Source organism: Drosophila montana, unplaced genomic scaffold (genome assembly GCF_035044405.1).
Source record: "Drosophila montana isolate Dmon_TW-CO22-7 unplaced genomic scaffold, ASM3504440v1 contig_402_1, whole genome shotgun sequence".
NCBI lineage: Eukaryota > Metazoa > Arthropoda > Insecta > Diptera > Drosophilidae > Drosophila > Drosophila montana.
The window spans coordinates 6,950,256-6,977,834 of NW_026998739.1; the positions used below are offsets into that span (position 1 = coordinate 6,950,256).

Sequence of the window (27,579 nt, forward strand, 5' to 3'; positions counted from 1 at the left end):
TATATATTAAGATGGTATTATATATTTATTTTATTATTAATAATATTTTTTTTATTGTTATTATTATTATTATTATTATTATTATTATTATTATTATTATTATTATTATTATTATTATTATTATTATTATTATTATTATTATTATTATTATTATTATTATTATTATTATTATTATTATTATTATTATTATTATTATTATTATTATTATTGTTATTGTTATTTTTATTATTATTATTATTATTTTTATTATAATTATTACTATTATTATTATTATTTGTATTATTTTTATTTTTATTATTATTATTATTATTAGTATTATTATTTTTATTCTTATTATTATTATGTATTATTATTATTTTATTATTAATATTTTCTTATTATTATTCGTTATTATATTTCATTTTCATTCTTCATATTCACAGAAACGTGTGGATTACACTATTTAATTATCCCATGTTAATGGTTTGAAAGTAAAATTCAGAATTTGTTTTATTTCAAGCAGGTCTCAATGGCAAAAATGTATTTAATAGTTTTAATAGTGAGACTTTTTATTTTTAAGATAATGTATTTTTTATATCAATAATATATATAGGCAATTAATAATATTAACCAAATTATAAGTTACAAACAGCGTGAGGCAGTCGCAATACCCTTTTAGTAAGAGACTATAGAAATATACGCAAAATTGCATTTTTGGCAACAAGCTTTTAATTGCACTTTGTATGTGCTCATTACCTTAAATTGAGAGCGAGACAGACAGCTTTAACGGCCGTCTCTTTCGAGCATTGGCAGCCATTTTAATGCAAAACTTGGCAGCACTTTTTTTTACAGGCCAAGCGAAGGAAGAAAAAAAATAACAAATACAGGAAGAAGTCAGCATTTAAATGCATAAAAAAGTCAATGCAAAGAAAGAACAACAAATAAAGAATTAACAGCAAGAGAGACAGAGAGAAAAAGTGAGGGATAGAGAGCGGGCAGTGAAAGAGTTCACACGTGTGTATGTGTGTGTGTGTGTGTGTCACGTTTTGTTGTAATTGTGCGCTTAAGTAGCAAAGCGAATGGAAAATTGGAAATGGGAATGAGAAGAAATGAAAATGATATTGCCAAAAGCGTTCCGAAAAACTTTTAACGACAAAAACAAGCCGAAAAGAGGCGCCCAGGGGTTGTGCCACATACACACGCACATATGTGTGTGTGTGTGTGTGAATTTTATTTAAATGTATAAAGTCTGACAAAAATAATTAAACTGTGCATTGAAGTTTGTTTGTTTGTTTTTTTAATGTATTTTGGCGCAACGAAAAGACAATTAGGAAATGGTTCTTAAAGAAGGCAGCAATCGGGCGCAGGAGACGCCCTTTCCGTATGTGTGGGCCGCAGATATGCGTAATTTCAATTAAATGCCAGCATACGGAATACCCCTACCATCCAACTGACATTTGCAGCTTTTGTTATTTCAGTAATTTTATATTTTTTTTAGTTTTTCGTTTTTTTACTTTTTGTATACCTTTGTTGGCCGTTGGCTGTTAATACTATTATTTTTTCATTTGCAGCAACAGACGCGGATTAGCGTTGAAATTGAATCGAATTGAGGTGGCAAAATGTGTGTGTGTGTGTGTGTGTGAGTGGGTGTGCTGGGTGGGTGGTTGGGTGAGGGTTGACGAGTGAGTGGATTGCATGTGTGCATTTGCCTTTGGAGTGATTTTTAATTAAAGTGCTGCGTTAATTGCATTAATCTCAGTGTTTGCATGGGCGTTAGCTGCAGAGAAACATAGAGGGAAAGAGAGAGAGAGCGAGAGAGAGAGAGAAAGGGATAGAGCAGAGGAGAATCGCCCAAGTCCTGAAAATCTCAGTATATGCAATCAATGTATAAGCGATTTTACTGAATACAAAAGTGGGAAAAAAAAATCAATTTGACGATTGTTTTTTCGTGAACCTAACGAAATATGAGAAACAAATGGAAAGCTGTTGCCTTTTGTTGTTACCCATAATGCTCTCTAAATTTCAGCCAATTTATTTAATGAAGTAAACAATTTTCTTTAAGCGCAGCCTTTTTTTTTTTTTATTTGAGGGTAGATAAATGCTATAGATAATTAATTAAACAGCCGATAGTATCATATTAAGTAAGGTAATGTTTTTAAACAATCAATCTCTTGATATAAAACTGACAGACCTTCGGTCTGACTTATTGACGGACTGATTGCTGATTAACGCACAGCTCAAAACTTAAGAGCTAAGAAGCTAAAACTGCCTTATGTGATGAAATTCCACCCGCGTGTTTAAAAATCATTTAGGAAGTGCTTCAAATTTTTCGCAAAATCACAGCGTCCTCGGTGAAAAGTGAGATTCTAAGATTTTTTGGTGAAGTTATTTTCAAAGCTCTACATTAGAACTTAATGCATATGTGTTTCATCGATTTGGGAAATTCCGTCCGCAACAATGGTAAATTGGCGGAAAACCATCCTAACGGCTCAAAACTAATTTTTAAAGATCTTTGAGAGAATTTATTTTATACGTGCCGCGGGAAAGGCCGTGGTATACCCGCTAGTAGTATATATTTCAACTCTGAACTATATTTATATATAGTTAATATCATTTATAAATAGTAAATATCGCGAGATATATATACATATATATATATATATTTTGTTTGTTATCAGATGAGCATATGCAGAGAATTATATTTGTTATATTAAAATGAAGCTAAAACTGTTCTCTTCATTTCTTTGATTACGTTTGACTTTCCCTTACAAAAAAATATAATTTTTTATGACCTAACTCATTTGGAATGAACTTCTTTATAATTGCAGCTGGTTTCGCAGACTTAAAATAAAAGGCAGCCAGACGACATTGGCCAGCAAAAGTGGCTCAAATACAATTGACATTTATTGGCCAATATATATTTATAAGGCGTCCGCCCAAAGGAAGCGCCAGCTACGCCAGACAGCAACACAAAGCTTGAGCGAGAGACAGTTAGAAAGCGAGAGAGAGAGAGAGAGAGAGAGAGAAACTAAAAAATATATATAGTAAAAACTAGGTTTATAGAATATCTTGATGTTGTCAATGCTGCACAAGAACTGGCAGCATACTGCGCGCATGCAAATGCTAGGCAGGACGACGAACAGGACAAGCCACAGCACAATGTCATCCTGTGGACAACGTGGGCGTGCCCAGACAGCGGCAGGCATTGGCTGTCTATGCTGGATGGCATTGCTATTGCTGCTGTTGTTCGTGCCGGGTAAGTAAATTCTATACAACAAAAAAAAGTCACAAAGAAAAGACAAGAAATCTAAAAAACCAAATCGAAGCTAATTTTGTAGAAGATTTGCGCAAAGTCCAGCAAAAACTTTTTGACGAAATATTTACAAAAGTTGCCGGGCCCTGAGCCAACAAACACAAATAAAGGACACAAAACTGACAGCAGACCCGACAGAGCCCGGCGATAATTAATTTTTAAGCTACACAAAATGAAGCGCGGACAAGTGACACGCAAAAGATACAGCGGACGCATTCAATCAGGGTCGTGGCAGGGGTCAGAGGCAGCTGAGGGTGATAAAATCAATCGTTCGTTAAATAAACAAATCTTATTTTTCCGCAAACATTATTTCTCATCAGTGGCAAGTGGAGACAAAAACAACAGCAGCAGCAACAACAACAATAAATGAATAGAGTGATGACAACAAAATTTTTCATAAATGCGAGCATTCATCTGCATAAAACGATGAGAGAAACGAGGGGAATGCGGAATGGGGGGTAGACAGAGAGTGAGAGAGAGATTCAAAGAGAGAGAGAGAGAGAGAAGGCTACAGCCGCGGGCATGCAGTGTAATAATTAACGAGGGTTGCCACAGAACAAAACATCAAAATGATGTCGGGGCTAAAGAGATTTTTTAGCAGAAATAAATTATATTTATATTATAATATAAAATTAAAAATAATAATACTTATGCTTTTTAACTTCGATTTCGATAAAATTTTTTTAAAATTTTGTATTAAAAATAAAAAATAAAAAAAATAAATTAGTTTTTTATTTGTTTTGTAAATTAATTTCTTTTATTTAATTTAATGAAAACTATTTTTTTACTTATCCTTTTTTAATGTTGATTAGCTATATTAAAAACAAGAAAAATTGACGAAAACTAACTGCAAAAAAATAATCCTGAAAAACATATAGAAAAATGATATATTATTAATAAAACTATAAATTAGCAAAATTGTCTGCTGTCTTAAAAAATAAATAAATAATTAAATACTGGTGGCATTGCTGGCAACTTTCACATGTAAAAATTGTTTTTCCAATTTAAGATGTAATTTTTTTAATTCTAGTTCTACAGTTTTCTTGTGCACATAAACAGTAGCTAAATTATTTACCTCTACCAGAGTTTTCTTTTGTAAATCCCCACAGATAAATGAGCAGAGTCTCAACTTTTAAGTTTATTTAAGCAAACATTTGCTTAAAACAGTGAAGAAGTTGGGCAATAAAACAAAAGAAAATTTAGTTATAGAAATCTCGTAATAAGAATTTAAATACAATTTTTAGTCCTTCATATAATATCTTGTCTATTAAACTTAGACACAATTAACAGACCAATTTTCAGCTATTGTTTTGGGTTAACCCTCGCTCCATAAACAATAAGAACAAAGTAGCAGTTCATTGCGTTTGCTTAGAGCACTCGAGAAGCCCCAAAATGATGATGTTGCAAAAGGAACTATGAGATACTTAATATCCAACCACTGACTGCCATTTGCTATTTTATTTTGTTGCTGCTTCTGTTGTGTTTTTTGTGTGGCGCTATGAAAATGCCGAAAGGCACGCGGCAAGAAAAAGGCAGACTACAGCACAAGTGTAAACAAGCTGAAAAACAACAACAGCAACAATAACAACAACAAAAATGTACAAAACCAACAACAGCAATTGCTGCCTCGAAAATGTTTCATAATTTTTTGCGTGATAAAGTCGCATTTGCTGGGATTAAATAAGATTTTCTTGCAATTACCCAACGAGTGCAGAAACTTTTAGTACTCAGTTTTGTTTTCAAACGGCGCGGCGAAAGCGGAATGAAAAAAGTTTTGCTTTCATATTGATTTCAACTTGGGTATGCGAAACAGAATCCACAGTTCAATCGATGGTTTGTATTTTATGTCCAAAACAAAGAACGAGTTCAATTTTTTTGGGACCTTTTGTGTGTTTAACTGCTGAATGCGCCAAACATGCAACACGTTGTGAGTTGTGCAGCAGTATAAATGCAGCAGACAACAAGCACAAACAGATAGATCAGAAATAACAGGAATAAATGAGTCGAATATCAAATACCCTATCTTAATGACACGAAGATACGATGCTAATCTAATTTGACTTTTCTGAATCTTTGTAAATAAACGAGATATTAAGGATATCGACGAATATTTAATACCCTTGTGAACATTTGCCCCATGGTCTGGCTGATATGTATGAATAGTGAAGCTCGAAAATGCTGAGCTTGAGAAAACTATCTTGGAAACCATACAAGAACAAGAAGGGAATACACAGGAACTTAATCTTCGACTTATTGTAATAGGCACTTTATCATATAGTAATGCGATTATTAAGTTTTTAAGTCATTGAGGAGTGTAACCTTCATTCAAGTAATATTATTTAACATTATTAAAAAGTTGTTAATGCTAACAACTAACCGATTCGGTGTCTGTTCCTTTTGATATTGTGGCCCGATATTAAGAAACTATTGCTGATGTGTTGGGATCACATGGAACATCGTAGTTTTCGAGTTTAAGCATGATATATTGTAAAGCCAACAACTTTTTCTTAAACATAAACCAATCATTTTCATCCCATATATTCAGACCAACTATATATAAAATAGTAGAGAAGATCTCTTCGACTTTCTGATTAATTCTCTGCTCTTAACCGATTTGTCTCTCACAAAAGTCGAGACAAAATGCGAATACCCTTCGGCGAAGGCGACCAAACAACAATGCACCAAATTGGCTTCAGCTTTTGGTGTTGCCTGTTACTTTGGCTAGCGTCTCTGCTCAACGCTGGCCTATAGAAAACTCAGATCACACATACGCACTGTTGTGCAGTGCTTTGTTTAGCAAGCACCTAAGTCTATGCCCGGTTGCCCATGCTGCACTCCAGCCGAATGTCTTTTCCCTCCCCCTGCCGACCACAGTCACAAGCACAGCTCCACTTTGCATATCACACGAACTTGCACTTTGCAGCTGCCATATTTTTTTTCCTTCGTGTCCTTAGGTGGTTTTCTAATGGGGTTGCGGGGGTGCTTGTGTTTTGTCTAGCAGACATTTGCCGTTTACTGTTTTGACATTCCAACTTGGTGCAGCTGATGGGGATCCTGCCCCCCCACACACACCCCTCCCAACAACTAACCAACTGACAGCCTCTTTTGTCATCGTCTTCAGCTATTGTGGGCGTGCCCTGTCAGAGCCTGTCTGGTTACCCATTCAATGGCTGCATTCCAAGAGGTAACACTATATACATATATAGGTAACCAGGGTTAAACTGCATTGTAAATGGATTTGCCTTGGTAACAGCTATGACAAATTGTGAGTAAGTAATGCATGTTTGTATGTAAGAGAATGTGCTAGAAATATCTTTATGGGCTTGTGCAAATATTTACAGAGCCATATCAAATCTATATTGAGCATAAATTGGCAAGATGCATTTTGGTAAATTTACTGATGGCTAATAGGAAGAGATAGAGACTGATTGAGAGAAAGAGGCAAAGGCAGTGAGAGAGAGAGAGAGAGAGGGAGAGAAAGACAGAAAGAGACACAGAAAGCGACACAAATGGAGAGATATATTTGATCTATACTAAATTTTTGTTACTGGTGAATGCATTAATACTTCATGGCAATAAGGAATTGCTTCATATTTTCACTTAAAAATAATATTTTTTTATATTTTATTTCAAAGCCAAATATTGTTCAAGAGTTCAAAAATAATTACTAATTACTTCATTTAATTAAATTTATTAATTTAAATTAAATTAAATTACGAAATTAGATACATTTTAGAAGAGGAATAGACAATTTTAATGTCAGTTCCAAATATAATATATTAATCATTTTTAAAGATTAAGTTTTAAGTTGTTGCTAGACTACGGTATCAACAAATCAGAAAATGATAACAGAATATTTAATTAAAAAAAAATAAATTTTAAATCCAACAAAAAAATGTTCTACTTCTTATTCTTTATAAAAAAGATTTGTACAAAATTTTAACATGTTATTTTTAATATACATTAATCATAACTTTTCAAGTTCATTTTTTGCGCTTATTTATTTGTTTATTTATTAGTGGTCGACAAAACGACTGTCTTCCTAATTATTCAATACATTATATTTACAATTATGAAATTTAGATGCTAAAAGCCTAGATAGAGAACACAAATTTCAAATAGCATCACCGACCGATGGAGGTGTTTTATTTGCCAGTCCGGCCAGCTGTGCCCCTTTTCACAGCTAATTTTGTCAGTGACGCTATTAGAGCCTACATCTAAGAAGAAGGGTGTAAGTAGGAAAAAGTGCTCTTATGTAAAATTAAAAATAATCTTAATTTGCTACATTATTTAAGAATATATCATAAATAGGAGAAAAGAAAGTAAAAAGATTGTTAATAAAGTAAAGAACTGTATGCTAGATATACAGAGTGTTAAGTAGATAGGATAAAGAGATAGTATTGGGAAAGTAATGGGAAATCACCGACCCGGTGGGGGAAAATTTACAGCCTGTCCAGCAAGCTATGCCCCTGCTCATAGCTGGGAATGGTCAGTGACTTCCCGAAGGTATCCTGAAAGCAACGATTTTATTAGGGGTAGAGAAAGTTCGGTAGAGAAAACCTGATGCAAACTATTGTAATTTTTACATAGCTCGCGAAAAGGATTGTGCATAGCGTAGTCTGTTGTGCACGTAGATAGGAATAAGGGGCGGTAATTTCTGGTTGGTCTAGCCGGAACAGAGAATTGAAGACGCCCTAGCAGAAAAGGAGAATCTATATCGCCAACAACCAACTTATGTAGAAAGACAACACCGAGAATTGTCCTACGATTGGTTAACGACCGAAGGTTAAGAAGAAGCAGCCTGCTGGAATAGGATGGCAACCGAAGATTAGGATCCCAATTTAAGATTATTTTAAAGATATATAGGAATGAAAATACAATAAATAGATTTTATGCTTCCATAGTATGCCTGCGTTCGTTTAAATTTAGATTTTTATACACTTGTAGAGATTATTATATTTTGTCATCAAATGTGTTACACATAGGAGACATCTCCATATATTCTAGATCGGCATCAACAGCCGAGTTGGTAAAGCCATGTCCGTCTGTCCGACTGTCCGTTTCTATATAAACTAATCTAAGCAAACTAATTAAAAGCAATCGTCTTAAAACCGTCGGAACCGACGGGATCGAACTATATCGGACTATATATCATATGGACGCCATAGAAATGATCGGTCAAAAATATTCTCAGCATTTACAAGCTTCCATCTTTGGCGTGCCGAAGATACCCTTTCTTTCTCGTTTTTTAATAAATTTCGTATATAAAGGTTGAGCTTATATCTATATGTTTCCCATAAAACACAGCAAGTTCAATTTCCGTTTAATCTGGCGACTTTTTGCTTCGATTTGCATAAGGCCCACAACAATTTTGAGCAGTTTATCTTGCAGTCAATTTTTAATATTGGAGCATTTAAAAATTTGTTATTTCTGTTTCGTTTTTATTATTTTATTTTTTATAATCCTATAATGTACGTGTATCACTTTTAAGAGGCCTAGCGATGTCAGTTGGGTGCTGAGCTGCACTTAAAACGATATTTTAATACTGGCAAAGAAACAAACAAAAAAAAATATATGTGAAAAAATGTTGGAAAATTTGCATTTAATTTGGAACATTGAAAAAACTTGAGTTGCATTTATATACAAAATGTTGTTGTTTTTATTTACTTTTTTACGAAATCCACCGACTGTGTGAGCTTATGAAATAGCAACACGCAACACACACAGCGACAGTTGAAAAACTGGCTTAAAATCTCATATATCAGACCCACGTTTTCTCTGGGTGTATGTGTGTGTGTGTGTGTGTGTATTTTTTGTTTTATTTTTTGTGGCACCAACAAGAACAACAACAGCAACGAATAATTGCAACAGCAACAAGATGGTCAATGTACCCGCAGTTGTTGCTTTGGCTGTGTGCGTTGTTGTTTTTTATTTTGGTTATGAAATATGAGTCAAGTTTTCAATGCATGCCGGGTGCATTCATTACCGTTGACGACTGGGTGCGGTGCGTGAGTGTGTGTGTGTGTGTGTGTGTGTGTGAGAGTGAGCGAGAGAGCAGGAGATGGCAAGAGGAATCGACGAACTCCATGCATACACATGTTGGCCATTATGCAACTGCGAGTGTGTGTGTGAGTGTGTTTGTTTGCCTTGCTACGCAGTTTTGGGTATATCTTTTCGCTTTTTTTTTACATTTATAACAAATGCACTACACACCCTTACACACAGCAACTTTATGATCTCATGCATATGTATGCGTTTATAAAAGCCACCACACACATCCAAAAGTAGAAAACATTACCACTGCCAACAAAAAAAAACTTCACTGGGAGTTAAGCAATGAAAATGCTATAAAAGACTTGGAACTCAAATAAATTTGGATGTCGTGAAAAGTTGCCATGAAACAAGATCTAAAATGGATTGGACATGTTATGAAGGTTGAAAAATAATTTTATACTTTAACTAAAATCAATGGCTATTATAGAAAATATTGGATTATAATACAATAAAAGATTAAAAAATAATAATATATATAAAAGAATATGATAAATTGCAAACATCTACTTTTTTCATATTCATTTAATATTTTTATATAACTAAAAAAATATATTTTGCAATAGTTTGTATTATTTATTTGCATATTTCAGTGTAGATATTAATATTAACGATATCATATCTGTATAAAGGAAAGTCGCTTAGCATAGCACAAAATAAGCCCTTAACATAATTATATTAATTATTAAAAATTAATTATTAATTAATTGTTATCTGTATTATTTTTAGATAATTTAAATTATTTAGGAATAAAAAATATATATATATCAATTTCCCATCTTAACTTTTATAAACTCCTTTTTTGTTTATAATATTATAGAATCGTTGAGCATAGTATAAATATTTATTTAACAAATTATATGTTAATTAACTTTGTTTGTTATAGGACTGCAGATAACAAAAAGGTCAGAGCTTTTTCCAATTTACAAATTGATTTCCACATTCTACGTTTCCACCACTATTACGATTACCAAATACATAATAGGAAATTATTATTTAATATTCCGCATATACCCAAACTTTTCCCGACTGATTGGTTGGCAATCTTCTGTTCTTGTGTATTGCTAACAAAAAAAAAAACCGAAACTTTCCAAAGACCATAATTTCTTAATCTACATCAAATGTTGACAGTTTTATTAAAAAAAATAAAGAAACCAAAACTTCGCAACTGACATGCGAAATGTATGAACAAATGAACAGGAAACGGAAGTTATATGACAAAAGCTAGAATGAGAAAACGAAAACAAATTCGAAAAATAGAATAAATACAACCCAAAAGATGTGTAAATTTGTTCGCGTTCGCTTAGTTCAGTTGAGTTCAGGGCAAGTGCCAAATGTCACTTGGGTTTGTGGCGACAAAACCCCAAAAAAAAAGTGGGGAAAAATAAGAAGAAAACGCCTGGAATATGTTTCAAGTTGCCAGCGGTCGCCTGTTTGTATTGATGTTTGTTGAAGTAGAAATGAGAAAAGTTTTTGGCCAGCAAAAGAGCAAGCGCCTGACAAGGGGTAACACGGTTTTAGTGGGGGGATAGGGAAGAGAAATGGCGCTTATTTTATATTTGTACTGTGGAGGCAAAGAATTTAGTTTAGTAATCAAAGCAAAATGCCTCACAAAATTTCCACGAATTTGTTTGTTTTCCGTGCGCAGGCATAAAGCACATCATAACGGGCAGAGCGCGGGTGGAGGGAGGGGAGGCATAAAACTAATGTAATGGAAATTTTAAATTATTGAAAATAAATGAAAACAAATAAATACACTCGAAGCATTTTTTTTCTTGTTTTTGCCAGAACGAATTCCCCCTCATCTGATTTGGGGGTGACGAAGCGACGCGTTTGCCGCTTACCACTTGAGGGTGAATGTGTTTGCCGTTTGTGTTGCAGGGAGGGGGGAATTGTAAGAGGATATTGGGAAGTGTGTGCGAGCTGTTTGCTAAGAGGTGGAGCACGTGGGAAGCTAATAAGAGCTCCTTATAAATATGTTCAATATATGATTTGAATATCATCTTTGAAGTAAATATTATATTCCAAACCAAAAAACTCCCTTAGAAAAATTTAAAAAAGTATTTGAGACAAAAATGTACACTTGAACGTTAATTTTTAGATTTTAAAAATATTTATATAATTATAGAACACATAAATAAATATTCATTGAACAAAAAAAAATATGTTTTAAAATCTTTTAAAAAAAGATCTGTGTAAATGTCAACATATATTTTAAGATATTTATGTTTATCAAGGAATATTTACACCAATATAATACTTTCAAAAAAGTTCGGCACCTTTTAATAAATAATTTATTTTACTTAAATGAATTAAATAACGTTTGTAGCAGAAAATTAGATGTATATTTTAAATTAATAACATCATGGTATCTGATTAAGTTAGGAAATATATATTTAAAACTCCAATAATTCCCCTGTTTTTAAAGAGTATTGCAACTTCGAGCTGTCCCTGTAGCTTGTTATTTCTAAGGCTAACTTAGCCGTCGTTCGTTTAATGGCGTGTAAGTGTACAAATTGTCTAGATTAGTGCCTAAATTAAAAGTGAAATTGAAATAAATTAAATATTTGCTCACACTCCAGAGGCAAAACTGAGGCTCAGCTCTGCCTTGTTCCAGGCCAAGGCATTGTTTTCATTTTGTGTTTTTTCTACATTGTTTTTTATTTTCATTTGGAATTTATGTGCATGCTATTGGGGTGCTTTCTGCCCAGCAGCTCGAGCGGAGGAAGACAAGTGTTTATTATTGGCATGGAAAATCAATTAGCGCAAAGTGGAGCGCTTATTATGATGATGACATGTGGGTTGGGCCTGGCTCTGCAATAAGTAGCTAATTAAATGCTAAAACATTTTTTAACAGCGAAAATTATGGGCTGGATTTTGAAAATATATTTATGGGAGAATTTTGCTTTACGCAACGTAAATGTCTTCCCATGCCCCTGGGTTTGGATTGAAATTAAACGAATACATTTTTGAAGACAGAAAATAATTGAATTAAATTGCATTTTCAAATGGGTAATATCTACTTTTATGAAAAGTATTTCAAGCTCTAAGTTATGAATGTAGTTTTTTTAAATAACGTCTGTTTGGGCTAGTATAAATGTCTTTCCGGCTTGCCCGATTACATTCAGCCAAGAAGGCAATCTAAAAAAAAAATGCATTAAGCCAATGCTTAAACGGATTATGCACTTTATGCACTTCAACGCACAAACACATATAGATTCTAACATAATTCTCTTTTATCCAACATCATAAGATGTGCACTGCGGTTTTGACCAACCGCAGCCAAGGATACATCTACACCTGTCCTTCCGGGCGTCCTGTCGCTGCCACCATTGGCGTCAGGATAAATGTTTATGTTATGACATCTTTAAATTTTAAGGTGCATTAGTGTAAAGTGCTTTTTTCGCCAAAGATGTAAAAGAATGACGCTGAAAAATGTGCAGAACGAGTGCAAAAATGCTCTTAACACTTTCATTTTTGGTCTACTGTGCAGGTGTATGTGCGTGTGTGTGTGCGTGTGTGTTTGTAAGTTTTAAGATTATCACCCGACATTAAAAATATAAATTTCGAGAAACTCCATTGACTTTGAATTTATTAAAGATTTGTCAATTGGGAAAAAGTTAATAGGAATAAAATAGAATAGAGCGGGACATTTTTGGAATGGCAAATTCATTGGGTAATTTTATATTGTAAATAAAGGAATTTTGAAACAAAACAGTTGGGAAATTGGGTAATTTTTTGTTTAAAAAATATAATTATAATATCATATTATTGGAAACTTGAGAATACAGTATGAAAGTGAAAAGTTTATTAATATCAAGACTATGAAAGGTTTGTTGGAAGATAGTTTCCAATGATTTTGACAGTTTCAGTACATTTTTGTTTTTCTTTAAAAATTTTTTAACGAATTCCAAAACATGCCCTACCTTTACAAGTTATTACTAGGAAAATCATTTCTGACAACTTTGTCGCCTGCGCTTAGCCAGTACATGCTGCAGGTGTGTGTAGCTTTGTTGAGGTAGTTTTGCGGCTGTGCGTGTATGCTTGTGCAAAATTTAGCACAACATCCTCTAGCCGTAGTTTCCACTTACCTCAGCTACTGGTTGTCAACCCACTGCATTAGGGCACGTCTGCACAACCCCGCACCACCCCGCACCACACTCGCATCTGCCTTGCCACGAAATGCAATTTATACATTTCCGTTAAGCAAGCGAAATAATTTTTTCACAACCACACACCAACACACAGCCACACGCACACTTTGTTGCATCTGGCTTTCTCTTGGCAGCAAGTTTTTGCTTTTAGTGCAAAATAACAACTGTGCATGTGCATTGCTTTTTACTTTGCACACTTATTCAAACACTCGCCCAATAGCTAATTAAAATGCCCCCAAGATGCCGGAAATTTCATAGGCAAATACAAATATGTGTGATGTGCGAGAGAAGAGCTACAAATCACGACGTTAATTTATGGGCCGCGACTTTTGGCACGCGCCAAAAGAAAAATATTTAATTTTCCAAATCAATAAACACGCTGATTGCATTGGGGCGACAATTGGCAGATGCCACTCGAGGCAATAAATCTGCAAAAAAAAAAAAGAAAGAATAAGTGGTAATGCTTGGGCGCATGGCTGATTGACTCAAGGATACCCTGTAGAAGCTTGCCTGACGAACCATTTTGTTCATAAGACAGGCTTAACTTATTTATATTTGAATGCATAAAAGTAATCATTTTTCTTATGTAATTATTATTCATTCTAAACAAGCTTTTTATACTCCCAGCAACATATGTATATATTCCACCTACCATGCCCGCTTAATTCATTTGTAAGCTACAGGGCACTTAAATTTGCTGCAATAGATGCGCTGGCATTTTTGCTTCCTTTTTCATTATTGAGAGCAAATCGAATCGCTGCAAAGTTCTAGTTATTGACCACAGCAACAACAGCCAGAGAAGAGTCAACTGTCAATGTCAACTCGCATGACCATGAAGTAAGCGAAAAGAAATAATTGAATTCCCCAAACGCCAAAGTGGAATTTTAATTTGCACCCCACAAAGTGTCAGCCAGCCCAACCCCACAACAGACGCCCAACCCCACAACAGACGCCCAACACCCCGAGCCACGCCCCAAGCAACCCTCGCTGATTGCTGATCAGTATGCAAAATGTGTGCGTGCCAAAATCAGCGTAAAGTTTGGTGAAAATCGGGTGCGGGCTTATGGGGAGGGAAAGCTACTAGAATATGAGTGTCTAGTATTGTGCTGCTGGATCGGGGGACTGGGGACTGGTGCTGGGGCACATTGTCACACGTACTTTGAGCTTCACTACGAATTGATGCCTTTGAAAATTAGCAGACTGTATGGACAAATGGAAAAGCAAAGAATTTCATTCCTATACACAGTCTCTGCAGCAGGCATTGCGAGAGAAAATAAAAAACAATTTGGTCGACAGAGCCTGATAGTATGCAATGCAATTTGTATGCACACGCGAATGGGTTGCAATTTATTTTATTGTTAATTTCAAAATACTTTCAACAACAAATAAAAAATGGAATCAAATCAATTTGGTAATGCTGGAAAATTTGGCACCTGTTGGAATTTTCATTGGTATTTTGATTACCAATGCAAAATTTGATAGCAAAATCACAGCTAATGCTTATAGTCAAGGGTATTAAGGGATTTGCTGAACGTTTTGTCAAATAGGCGCTTAAAATAACAATTTAAGTGCGTTAGAGAAAGACAAGTCTTAGGGAACAAACTTGGAACTTTTTGCCTCTACTCATTATCATTATCATTATCATTATCATTATCATTATCATTATCATTATCATTATCATTATCATTATCATTATCATTATTATTATTATTATCATTATCATTATCATTATCATTATCATTATCATTATCATTATCATTATCATTATCATTATCATTATCATTATCATTATTATTATTATTATCATTATCATTATCATTATCATTATCATTATCATTATCATTATCATTATCATTATCATTATCATTATCATTATCATTATCATTATCATTATCATTATTATTATTATTATTATTATCATTATCATTATCATTATCATTATCATTATCGTTATCATTATCATTATCATTATCATTATCATTATCATTATCATTATCATTATCATTATTATTATTATTATCATTATCATTATCATTATCATTATTATTATCATTATCATTATCATTATCATTATCATTATCATTATCATTATCATTATCATTATCATTATCATTATCATTATCATTATCATTATCATTATCATTATCATTATCGTCATGCCTGTCAATATCATTATCATTATTATTATCATTATAATAATCATCATTATCATTATCATTAAATTTAAATTCGCGAACACATTAAGAAGAAGTTTGGATTTTGCGAAAAGTGTGAAACACGTCTCAAATGATTTTTCTTATAGATCTCTGGAAATGAATTTGAGCGCGAAACGTCACTCACCAAATCTTTGACCTCCATTTCCACCAAGGAGGAACGGATTTTCCTAAAAGTGTGAAACACCCCTCAAATGAATTTGAACAAAGATCTTTGAAAATAAGTTTAAGGCCGATCGAATGGTAAACAAAAAAGTTACATACAAGCGATTTTTCCACACTTGCGGGTGGAATTTCCCGAAACCCCGTCTTAACGTGCACCTACATCACATAAGGTAGCTACAGTGAAAATTTCAGCTTCCTAGCTCTTACGGTTTGGGCTGTGCGTTGATCACCAATCAGTCAGTCAGTCAGTCAGTCAGTCAGGACAAACAGTTTTATATCTAGAGATTATGTATACGAGAATATTAAAAGCCCGGCACAAAAGAGAAAGACATGTCGTTTGAAAATAAAATCATTTAATATTCAATAAACTATTTCCATGTTATTTAGACCCTGTTTTAGAGATCTAAAGGCAGCTACTTAAATACATACTGAGAATGCGCTAGTCAAGCCAACTTGTACTATATCTGTCCTTATAAAGCTCGTATATTTTTCAATCGAACTTGGCACATCTTACAGCACCTACCCAAGCCAGCAATCTTTCGTCCATAACAAATATGACCTGTTATGGCCATTGTTGCAGCGGCAGTTCATTTCCCATTGCCATTGCTTGTGCCTGTGTTAGTGCCTATACCTGTGGCACACAGGCCAAATCGATGGGGCACTTATTGCATTTTGATGAGGCAGCTTTCTTTGAGGCAGCTTTGAGGTGCAGGGATAGGCTACTGAGCCAAATTTCGTTTCGATTCTGGTTTATGGCTGTTTCGCAACCGAAATGCAAGCTGTAAGCTGCAAACTGCAAAACTGCAATCACAATCCAGTTGCAAGCACATACACAGAGATGCCACAAAAAGGCGGCACAAGTGTGGCCTGGACACACGCCACGTAAAGCCCATTTGCCTTGGGCACTGATCCGTTTCCTTTCGATTTTGCCCAGCCATTGCGTCAAAATCATGCATAACTGCATTTTTTAATTGCTATGAATGAGGCACTTGGGTCTGCATTTTGGCCAAACGTCAATAAGCTGCTTCCTCTTTCTGCACACACAGAAAGTAGGCTTGTAAATGTGTATAGAGCACTGTGTTAATGAATTAGAGGCTTAGAGATTTGGTCCAGAAAAAAGTCATTATTTCATATTCGAGTGCAAAATGTTGCCACAATCCCCATAGTACCATACACCAGTGTTGAGTAATTTCTGTTTAATAGTTCTGAAAATCATTTGCAAATACTATTAAGTACAAATCACATTTTTAATGTAAGCTGAATTGTTTATTTATTGTTAATGAATTTTCAAGTTGTGCTCAAGCTCAAGAGCAGCTCTTAAGTGAGTTGAGTTTCCAAGAAAATAATATTAATTTATAGACATTTTCAAGTATTGTGACTAATATACCTATTAAATATCATGGAAATGATAAGGGCTGTGTGTCTGTACACATATCCTATATTAAGAATAAGCTCTATGAATTTTTAGTGGGATAATATCAAACGAATAACAATTTTAGCCTTAAGTCAGATTGCGGGGAATAAAAAAGCTTGAAACTGATTTAAGTTTTGAAAAAACGGCATTTTATCACATCTTTGTTAGATTTAAAAAAAAAATATTCTTGAAAAAAGTTCTTAGAGAAGATTTGAGAATATATTTTGGGGAGAATTGAGATTGTTAAATTTCAAAATATTTGAAAACTTAATTGGCAGAAATAAATATAATAAAAAGATATTTTAAATAAATATATAATATATAAAAAGAATCCTCCTTAAGCATATAAATGAGTATTTGTTTTATGCCCGCTTTTAAATCCAAGCTTTAATTCATGAATTTCTACTTTTTTCTCACTCACACTCACACCACACTTCAAATCCTTTTATTCAAGCATTAATTCATTCCAAAATCCTTAAATATTTTAATTTAAATGTTTATATATGATACGCTTGATTATGCCTGCTGCTTTATACCTTGGCCAATTGCACTTGGTATACATGCAAATTATGAGCCACAACTTGTGCTTGTTCTTGTCGGCATTTTAATTACATATTTGCTTCAATTTGATTTATAGCATTTACTTCGCCCTGATATAAATAGAAGTATGTGTGTGTGTTGATTTATTGGTTGCTTGTAGTATATTTTCTAATTGTGTAAATGTTTGGCTTTGTTTTGGCAAAGATCATCGATTGGCCATATATCATTTTCCAGCCCACTTTGGCCTACAACAAATGTTGACAGGTCGCTTTGAGCTTTAACTTTTGCTTGACCAAAAGAGTAGCCGACTAGCAAGGCCCAAAATGATAGCTGTCAAATGCACTGACTGGGATCAGGTTACAGGACATACACAGTGGGTTTTCATTACGCATACGACTCGTTGTCAACAAGAACAACAACAAGAAGATGAACAACAACATCTGTGGAAGGCGAGCCCAAATTTCACTTTCATTTTGCGCTTTGACAAACGTTTGGGTTTTTAGTTTGGGGCTTTATAGCTTCTGGGTTTTGCTACCCTTTGTATTAATTGCTGTGACATACTATTTAAGTTGAAGATTTTGTTGTACGCTGTCAGATACAAGTTACAGCTCGGGACAATTCATTTCTTCTGCTGCTGCTTTGTCTGACCAAATTGATTGAATTTACTGCTTAAAGCCAACTGGATTGGTCAGGCCATAAAGACAAGGTCCGAGACAAGACGATTGCCTGTGTGTGTGCGTGTGTGTGGGCGCGGTCATTTCATTTCAAATCCCTGCTAGGATTTGTAATGAAGATATATACAGACGCACACACACACACACACACACATACGCACAGCAAATCACTTAGTTTCACATTACAAAGCTATCCTGGACAAAACGTGGCCAAAAGCAACTCCTTTCGGATCGCTGCTGGCTGTTCGCTGCCAGATATCCATGGAACATATAAATTAATGAATTCGATGCTTATCAATAGCAACAACCAACAGAAGCAACAAAAACAACAACAACAACAACAAGACTAACAACTACAACAATCTGTGTGTGTCCATCTATTAGTTCGTTAGCTTTGTTTTTCGGCTTGTCGTGTGATTATGTTGAAGTGACTCGACTTAAGATTTGTGTATAAGACACACAATGTGTGTGGGTTTATGTGTGTGTGTGTGTGCTTGTTGTGCGTGCTGCTTATAGCCAGCTTAAAGTCAACAACAAAGCTGCCTACCCTTTCCCATATCTTTCTCGTTTTTTCCATTTATTATGGCACATTCATTTGATAAAAGATTTGGGCCCTCAATCATGCTTTTGTGTTTTGTGGCCAGCGTCTTATCCCCCCGTGGGTTGTTGTTTGCTGCTTCTTTCTTTTTTTCTTTGGTTTTTTTTTGGATTTGTAATTTGTATTTGATAAGCAGCTCTTCAAGTGCTGCCGTCGTCTCAGGCTCTGGCTCGTGGCATTCGCCAGCTTTTGGTCTTTATTACTGCATTAGGCGTATTTGGCTAAATCTGATTAGCAGGCAAAAGTAAACCAGACAAGACTAGATCAGATTAGGCGCTGGTTTAAGCATATCTATAGGTATGCATTATATAGGCACTCGTAGGCATTCAACTCACACAAAATGGTTAAAACTACGAGATTTTAGAGATTTTAAAGCAAAAAATTATTTAAGCTCAAGTGCTTAATGTCAAATAAATCATCATTCGTTGTCCTTGAGAAGTATGCAGCATACTTGGACATACAATTTTGGGCTCATTGTCTAAATTACATTACTTCAAACTTCGAATTATAAATTAATATTTTATTTTTATTTTTAACTTTCGATTTTGAAAATAACTTTTTAGTGTATTGTATGTGTCAGTATTCCTATAAAACTCTTTCTTAAATTAACTTAAGGTTGGTTTATTTCTTCTTAAAATTAAAAAAAAAGTTAGCTCCCAACCAAAGGGCCAATCGACTTTCTCGAGTTCCAACTGCCAAAACTTTTTCGAAACTAAATTTATTTTTTCCCTGTTTTTTTCGTGATTTAAAATTAGCTCTGCATCACAGTTTTCCCCATTCTTAACGTAACATTTTGTTCAATAAATGTAAATTTATTTTAATTAAAATGAAAATACAAAAATAAATATTTTGGTTTTGCAAATACATTTTAATTAGAAAAAATTGCAAATTTATGAATTAAAACAATGAAAAATAAATACTTGAAATAATTTGAAAACATTTCAAAGCTATGCACTGTTCCTTAATTTACAATTTTCATTATATTTCTGGCAGTTGATATGCTGGAACTTTGCTTTAGCTGAACCAAGTCGCGCTCTACCTTTTCCCATGTTAAATTAAGCATATATGTCATTGTATACATTTTGACTACGAAACAAAGTATAGAGCTGACAATTGGCATTGTAGTTCGGGGTGCAGCCATATTGCAATTGGAATCTGGTTAATTGGAATGTTGTTAACTGCGCTGCGGCTTGGTGCCATTTGACAGTCGGGCAAGCGGGGAGGCAGACAGTTGGCCGCTCCCACAAAATATTAACCAATGGAGCACAGGAGAACACACCAAATGGAGGGCATACAAATTTGTAATTTCTTTTTGGGCTATCAGAAAGTTGCAGTTAAATATACTTCTTTTTTATATATTTGTACATATACATACGTATACGGTATGTGGTGTAGGACTCTGTTTCGAATTTGTGCAGACATTGTTCCATCAAACAAACCAATTTTCGGTATTTTTGCAATAACGTGCCACGTATTCAGCTGCCTGCTGTTAACTGTAAACTGCAAATTGTCGGTTTGCATTTCCTTTGTTTTTTTTTCGGAGGTTTTTTTACTGTGCCTCAGACAAGGTAGTAAACAGAGTGAAAAGGTTTTTGGGCAGGGCAATGAGACAGCTGCACAGTCTACTGAACTGTCTGGAAAAGTCGGAGAGTTCTTAATTAAGGCATTCGGATAGCCAATGTACAATAAAAGGATTGCAGCTCTGCCAGATGGGCCAATTTTTTTATTCTTTTGATACACTGTGGACATTGAAAGGGCAGAAAATTGATTACAAAAAAGTTGCGTCATTTTAAAGAATCTACATTATTGAGAAGAGCTGTGTAGTTCTTCCATATCTATACCATACATATATTAAATTTGTTTAACATTTTTAAAGTAAAAAATATTTACTTTCACTTTAAATCGATAACTACAGATACCTATCGATAATTATCGATACCTATCGAGCATTAGCGATGTACACTTCTTCTTAAGATGTTTAATTCTTAAGAATTATACTAGGATATACTAGGATATTAAAAGAAGTTGAGCTCCCATATTTACTTTAACTCTCATCACATTGGCCCTAAAACGATTAATATCGATGCCGCGTTCATCTTTCGACTTAAATAGATAAAAATTTATTGACATAATCTTTCTTAAAGGTGGAACAAGTCAAGTTATTATATTACAAGGGTACCATATTTACTTATACTCCCATTTCCTTTGCCCTAATGCGATAAATATCGATTTCCACTCTCGTCTATTCGCAACTCATGAAGATTTGGGAGATCATAATAAGCTTGAAACACAAGACTATCTGCTTAAAAATTTTGTAGGCAGCCGCTCTTGCTGTAAATCGGTAAATATCGATTTTAAAATTAATTTAAAATTTCGTTATCAATGTTAGCTAACAATATAACTTGTCTTGGTTTTTTTTCGATATTATTTATTTATTTTATATGTTTTTTTTCTGGCTTAAATGCCATTGGCCAGGGACAGTTAACAATTTGCGCATTGGCCATAAAGTAAATACTATCCGTTGCAGTCTCAAAATATCAATTTATCTTTCAACTTTCAACTCCCACCGAAACTTCAGCTGCAGCTCAGAAATGTTCCTGCTTTGCATACGAAATGTTAAGGATGCTCTCGTCGTCCTGCGCTTCAGCAGCACGTAGCTCGGCAATTTTTCAGCCTGGAGTTTTGAGTTCGAGTAGCTGCTGCAATGACGATGCATAAGTAGCAACAATAAATACAACAACAACAACAACAATAAAACAGCAGAGGAATAAAGAGGAAGAAGACAAGATGGGGCATCACTTTTGGTAGATATGGGAAAAACTGTCTGAAATAAAATAAATTACTAAACAATGTTTCGGCCACAGAGAGAAAGAGAGAGAACGAAAGGTTCTACCTTAGAGCAGCTGCCGTTGTTGTTGTTGTTGTTGTTGTTGTTGTTGCGGATGCTGCTCTCTCTTTCTTCTAGCTATTGGGCGTCTTGACGTGCTGGCACTTTTTGGGTAGCCCAAGCACTTTAATCTAAATGTGAATTGCACATTGGCAGAGACGACTCGTAACACTCGACAGATGTATGCACAACATTTTATATTTTGTTTATGGCACTCAAATGGCATTGTAATGTGCGAGCAGAGCAAGGGGCAGTGTTGGGGCAGGGGAACCCTTGAGAACATTCGCATATTGATTGCCCCAGTTGATTGTTTTGACATTAACATTAAATTCTCGTCTTGATATGGCAGCTACGAGTCTAACATTGTTGTTCAGCTTACAACGGCAGATTATAGAGTATTCTATAGTTCATATAGAATATTCACATTAAACATATGTTCGGAGTAACTTTCATATTAATAAGTAAAGAAAAGGATCATCTATTTTTTCCGATTTGTTATACATTTAAAGTTTTGATTTAAGTCTGATACGAAACTTCTTTGAATTAATTAAATACATTTTCTCTAAAGTACAAATACCTTACAATTCTCCATTTATAAGCTCATACGATTTATCTATTTAATATAGAATTTTCATAACCAGTTATTTATATAATTTGAAATTTCCATTTAATATTTTAGGTATTTATAATTTAATTTGTTTCTTAAGAGTCTCGTTGAGATCTTTGCAAACTTTTCTCTTTTCTATTTTCCTTAAGCCGTGTCCCAGTGCAGACTCTTGATAAGTTGTACATTTACCAAAACAAATAAAAGAAATCAAGCTCAAAATACGACAGAAAATTGAAATTTATTTCTGTAACAACAAAAAATCAATTTTCTTTTTTTCACGCTCTCTATTCCTAATGGCAGCCAAAAATAAAAAATATATATATGTCTGCATATATATTATTGAAAAATAAGCGAAAATTCATTGAAAATCTATCAAACAAAAACCGACGATGATGATGAGAAGAAGAAGAAGATGAAGTAAAGCCAACGACTATTTGTTCATGCATTTGACATGTCATCTCCATTGAGCGAGGAATACAAAAGAACAGACTTGACTCAGGGCAGTTGGTGGGTGGCAGGGCAGGGTAATTCAGCGTGCATGGCATTCATGAGAGTGAGTGTGTGTTTGTGTGTGTGTGTGTGTATGGCTGTGTGTGTGTGGATGTGCGAGTGTTTGTCAGCGGCCGCCAAAGCGTCGCCAGCAGCATCATCAGCGCATGCCACCGCCGCCTCCAAATAAAAACCCATCCACCAAAGTCTGAAGAACTTTTGGTAAAAACTCATTTCCATCGATATGCAATGAACAAGCGAATGAAAAACGCGTGGGTCATTCCCTGTTGATGGTTATTCAGTTTGTGTTTTTCTTTTCGCTATTTGTAGATTCTTTTTTTAGAGTAATTTGGAACTTACCCATCATCAGTTCGTGTTGGACTTTGTGCCGAGCAGTATAGTAAAGATCTGAAAATACAGAAAGATAGATACTCTTATAAAAACTTTATTTCTTTAAATTAATTAAAGTCAGAAAACATCTTAAAATTTAAAAGCAAACATGTTAATTTTTAATAGTTAAATCAACTAACTGATAAATCATATTTAAATTTACCCAGAATCAATTATTTAAACTTATAAGACTAATAATTTTAAATATAATAAATTTAATAAATATAATATAGTTATAATATAGTGCATATAAAACATTATTAAAAAAATATTTATTTAAATAAGTATTCACTAAATATTTTTATATCACAGATTGAATATAGTCTGCTTACATCTGTAGAGTATTTCAAAGTCCACATATCTTTAAAGTTTAACATTTTGTTTTTGGAAATTCTTGGCGCCGCGTAGTTCTCACTACATTTCTTTTTTAGACCCATTTGGTAAACTCACAGAATACGCTACACAGTTCTGTGCTTCTATTTTTCACCTTTGGGCGAAGGTAGTTGCGGCTGGAAAAGTGGGCGGCGGCTAGGCAAATGGAGTTGCAAAACAAAATGTAAAATGAAAAAAAAAGAAGGAAAATTGCAACATGCAGTGTCCTGCATCCTGCGTTTGCAGTGAGTGCACCTGAATGACAACAGTTGCTGAAAACTCGCATACAAAGTGCATTGCAACATATTCCATATAAAATTTCTCTAGATTTTCGTTTTTTCTTCTTCTACTCGTATATCTACTATTCAAATTGTTGGGTAGCTGCATTTGATGGGTCGATTTGTGTGTCGTCGGTTGCGGCAAATGGATTGTTGCATAAATTAAAATTGTATTTTCCATGTAAATATTGCAAAAACTTTCAATATGCACGCTTAGCATTTGTTTTCCTTATGCTTTTTTGAGGCTTTCAACTTCATTGGATTTTATGCATGTTACATGGCATTAGATGCAGTTCGTTACATTTTGGAGAGTTGAACTTTATGGTTGGTCGAAAATGTGATGAGTTAATAATGTTATGGTTTCTGTGCGAGAACAACAAAATTTATAAGAACATATTTCGCTGTGCATCAACCTAAATTTAATTTAAAAAGAACGTAAAACGAAGCAAAAATTTTTGGAGAATTTAATCCCTGTATGCTAAATGTTTTATTTTAATTTATAAATTAAATTTAGTTGGCTAAAAATTCGTGTGGCTAAAGTACAACCAAAAATATCTTAAATAATTAATTAAATTCATAATTATTTTTAGTTCTTTTTAGCTTATAATATTTTAAGTGCCTGAAAAATTTATTATTCTATGCAAAATAAAATAAAAATGTTATATACAATACATTCTAGGATCATATTTGATTAAAGTCCCAAAATAATACAAAATTTTAATTTAAAACTTTGTATATAACGTATTTTATTTAATTAAATAATTGAATTTAGTTGGCGAAAAAATCGTGAGGCAAAATATATATAAGAAGAATAATTATTTACACTCAAAATAAATATTTTTAGTCATTTAAGTTTTAAGTTTTTAAATCCACATAAAATGTTTGTGTTTATTGTATAAAAAAAACAGTAAATAAAAATTATATAGGACAAAATTATTAGGTATATCACATTTCATATTTTACTTACATAAATATTTGATTCTACTCCCTAAATAAAATATATACTAAGAATTTCCAAAAAACAGTCAAATTAAAAATAACAAACATGATATATAAAACATAATAAAAAGGTGTATTATAATTAATATTCATACCATAAAATTACCTTATTAAAATCTCTAAAAATAAATTCCGTCAATGTTTTAATGTTCAAAGTCTTCTAAGAATTTCCGATACAAAACTGTATAATAAAAATTAAAAAAATATATATATTAGACATAATAATTAGGAATATCATAAATAATATAGTTATCATTTAAATATTTCATTTATATATTTTGTTAGTACAAAATTTATTTTGTCAGTTATATTAACATAAATAATATTAAAAACTTTCTAAAAATTTTCCGAAATAAAACTGTACAGTAAAAAATATATTACCCTCTACAAGGGTATAAAAATATATGAAATATTAATTAGGTATATCAAAAAAATATATATACTTATATGTATATAATATAAATATTTGATTAAATTCTGTAAAAAAAATTCCGTCACTTAAATAATATTTAAAGCCTTCTAAGAATTTCCGATTAACCATCGGGGGCTGACACTCTGTTTATCGTAATTGTCGAAACGTAGAAAACATGACAACAAACAAGTGTCATGCAAAAAAATGTCAAATTTTCATTTTGCATAATGCCAAAAAATGAAGAACAAAAAATGACAATCGAAAACAACAACAACAAATATGTTGTTGTATACACATTGTTGTTGTTGTTGTTGATGTTGTTGTTATTGTTTGTGCATTGTCGCGGCATTGCCAGCGATTCAATACAAATATGTACAATAATAATAAAATTTGTATGCAAAATAGGCGTTGAGTGTTAAATGCATGCAGTGAATGGTTGGCGTGGTGTGAGGTGAATGGTGCACGGGTATGTGAGGGCTTCAGGCTGCGATTTACATACACAAATATGCAGGCAGCATGTTGCTGTTGTTGTTGTTGTTGCTGTTGTAGTTGTTGTTGTAGTTGTTGTTGTTGTCATTGCTGCCTGTTGAAAAATCGTAATCAAAAATTGCGCAATAATTTGCATGTTTATTTAATAGTCAAGCGCAGAGCGACCCGAACCAAAACTCCAATCTTCTCGCTCTTGCCCAAAACAATCCACAAAAGGACATTTGCTGCCCGTGTGTGCGTATGGGTGTGTGTGAATTGCGTTTCCATTGCAGTGACAAACATTTTGTGAATGCGCCAACTGCAAACTGCGTTCGTTTTGGTATTTGTTTTTAGTTTTTGGACATTTTTGGTTACTTACCTAGCAGACCACGCCTTTCTATTTGCCTCCTGCAGCGAACCATTAACCCACTGACGTCACACAACAGTAGCCGCACAATGCTTATTATTGTGCCTGTATGCGTGAGCGTGTGTGTGCGTGTGTGCGTATCTCTGTGTGTGCTCTTAATTTTTTATTTTATGCTCTAATGAAATTGTCTGCGGGCAGCGCTCGCGTATGATCCCAGCTATCTGTCCACATCGCCCTTCTCTCTGCCTCCCCCGCCTGACTTTGTTTTGCATTTTGGGTATTTTTACCATTGCGGCAAATGCAAAGTTTGCCGCAGATTTTGATGATACCCCAAAATGTAGGGGGCCTTTATAGCAAATTATCAAAGGCTCATATCCCGGAATGTTTTGAGGTTTCAATAAAACCAATGCCAAATATACTTATAAAAGGGAATTTAGCCGGATTTGCTGTAGCCTGTTATCGAAAAATATAAATATAAATATATAAATATTTAAATATTATAATGTAGACAGAAGTAGGCGAACTAAGTTAATGAATATTTGTGTGCACACGACTGGAATCTAAATAAATATTGCTTCGTTTTAAGACTAGGGATGAATGATAAATTTACTGCTAGAAAGCAGATTAATTACAAGTGAAATAAGTTAACGCAGCTTAAAGTCAAAGCTCTTTCAGACTTAACTTTTGCTTAGAAGTTAGTTAAGGCGCCTAAAACTCTAGATTTCAGGAATTTAAATTTAATTATTATATAAATTTAATAGTATTCTAAGCCGCAGCTCATCAGCGGAAGCACAACCTCTTGAAAGCTCTAAATTCATAAAATCCAAGAACACTTAAATGACATTTAAAAAAATGTTAAAAACTGACTAGTTTAAAATCGTTGCAATAACAATCAATTCAACCGAAAAATTTCTGGCAAGCCTACATAAAAATTTAGTAGACACACGACAGTGATACAGTGTGTACTCGCAACACAAACAATAACAACAGATATACATATATATTTATATATATATATAGCCTTATCGTCATAAATGACTTCACACACAGAGAGTGTAACACACAGGGAGTGTAACACACAGATGCCACAATATTTTGACTGTTTTGTTATTTATTTGACATATTTATGGGGTTCATAAATACAGATATATATATATATATAAATGCGTTTATTTCGATTTGCTATATTTTTTCTTTTACTCTATTTTC

General features: G+C 33.6%; 1 protein-coding gene across 2 annotated transcripts in view; it reads left to right on the forward strand.

The window, feature by feature from the left end:
- Positions 1–27,579, forward strand: part of beat-Ic (beaten path Ic) — a 66,348-nt gene that overhangs the window by 21,823 nt on the left and 16,946 nt on the right. For both annotated transcript variants that reach the window (XM_064697882.1, XM_064697884.1), the window contains exon 2: positions 2,808–3,235. In XM_064697882.1, coding sequence (XP_064553952.1) covers positions 3,052–3,235 — 184 coding nt within the window. In that variant the 5' untranslated portion in view covers positions 2,808–3,051. The remainder of the gene's footprint in view (positions 1–2,807; positions 3,236–27,579) is intronic.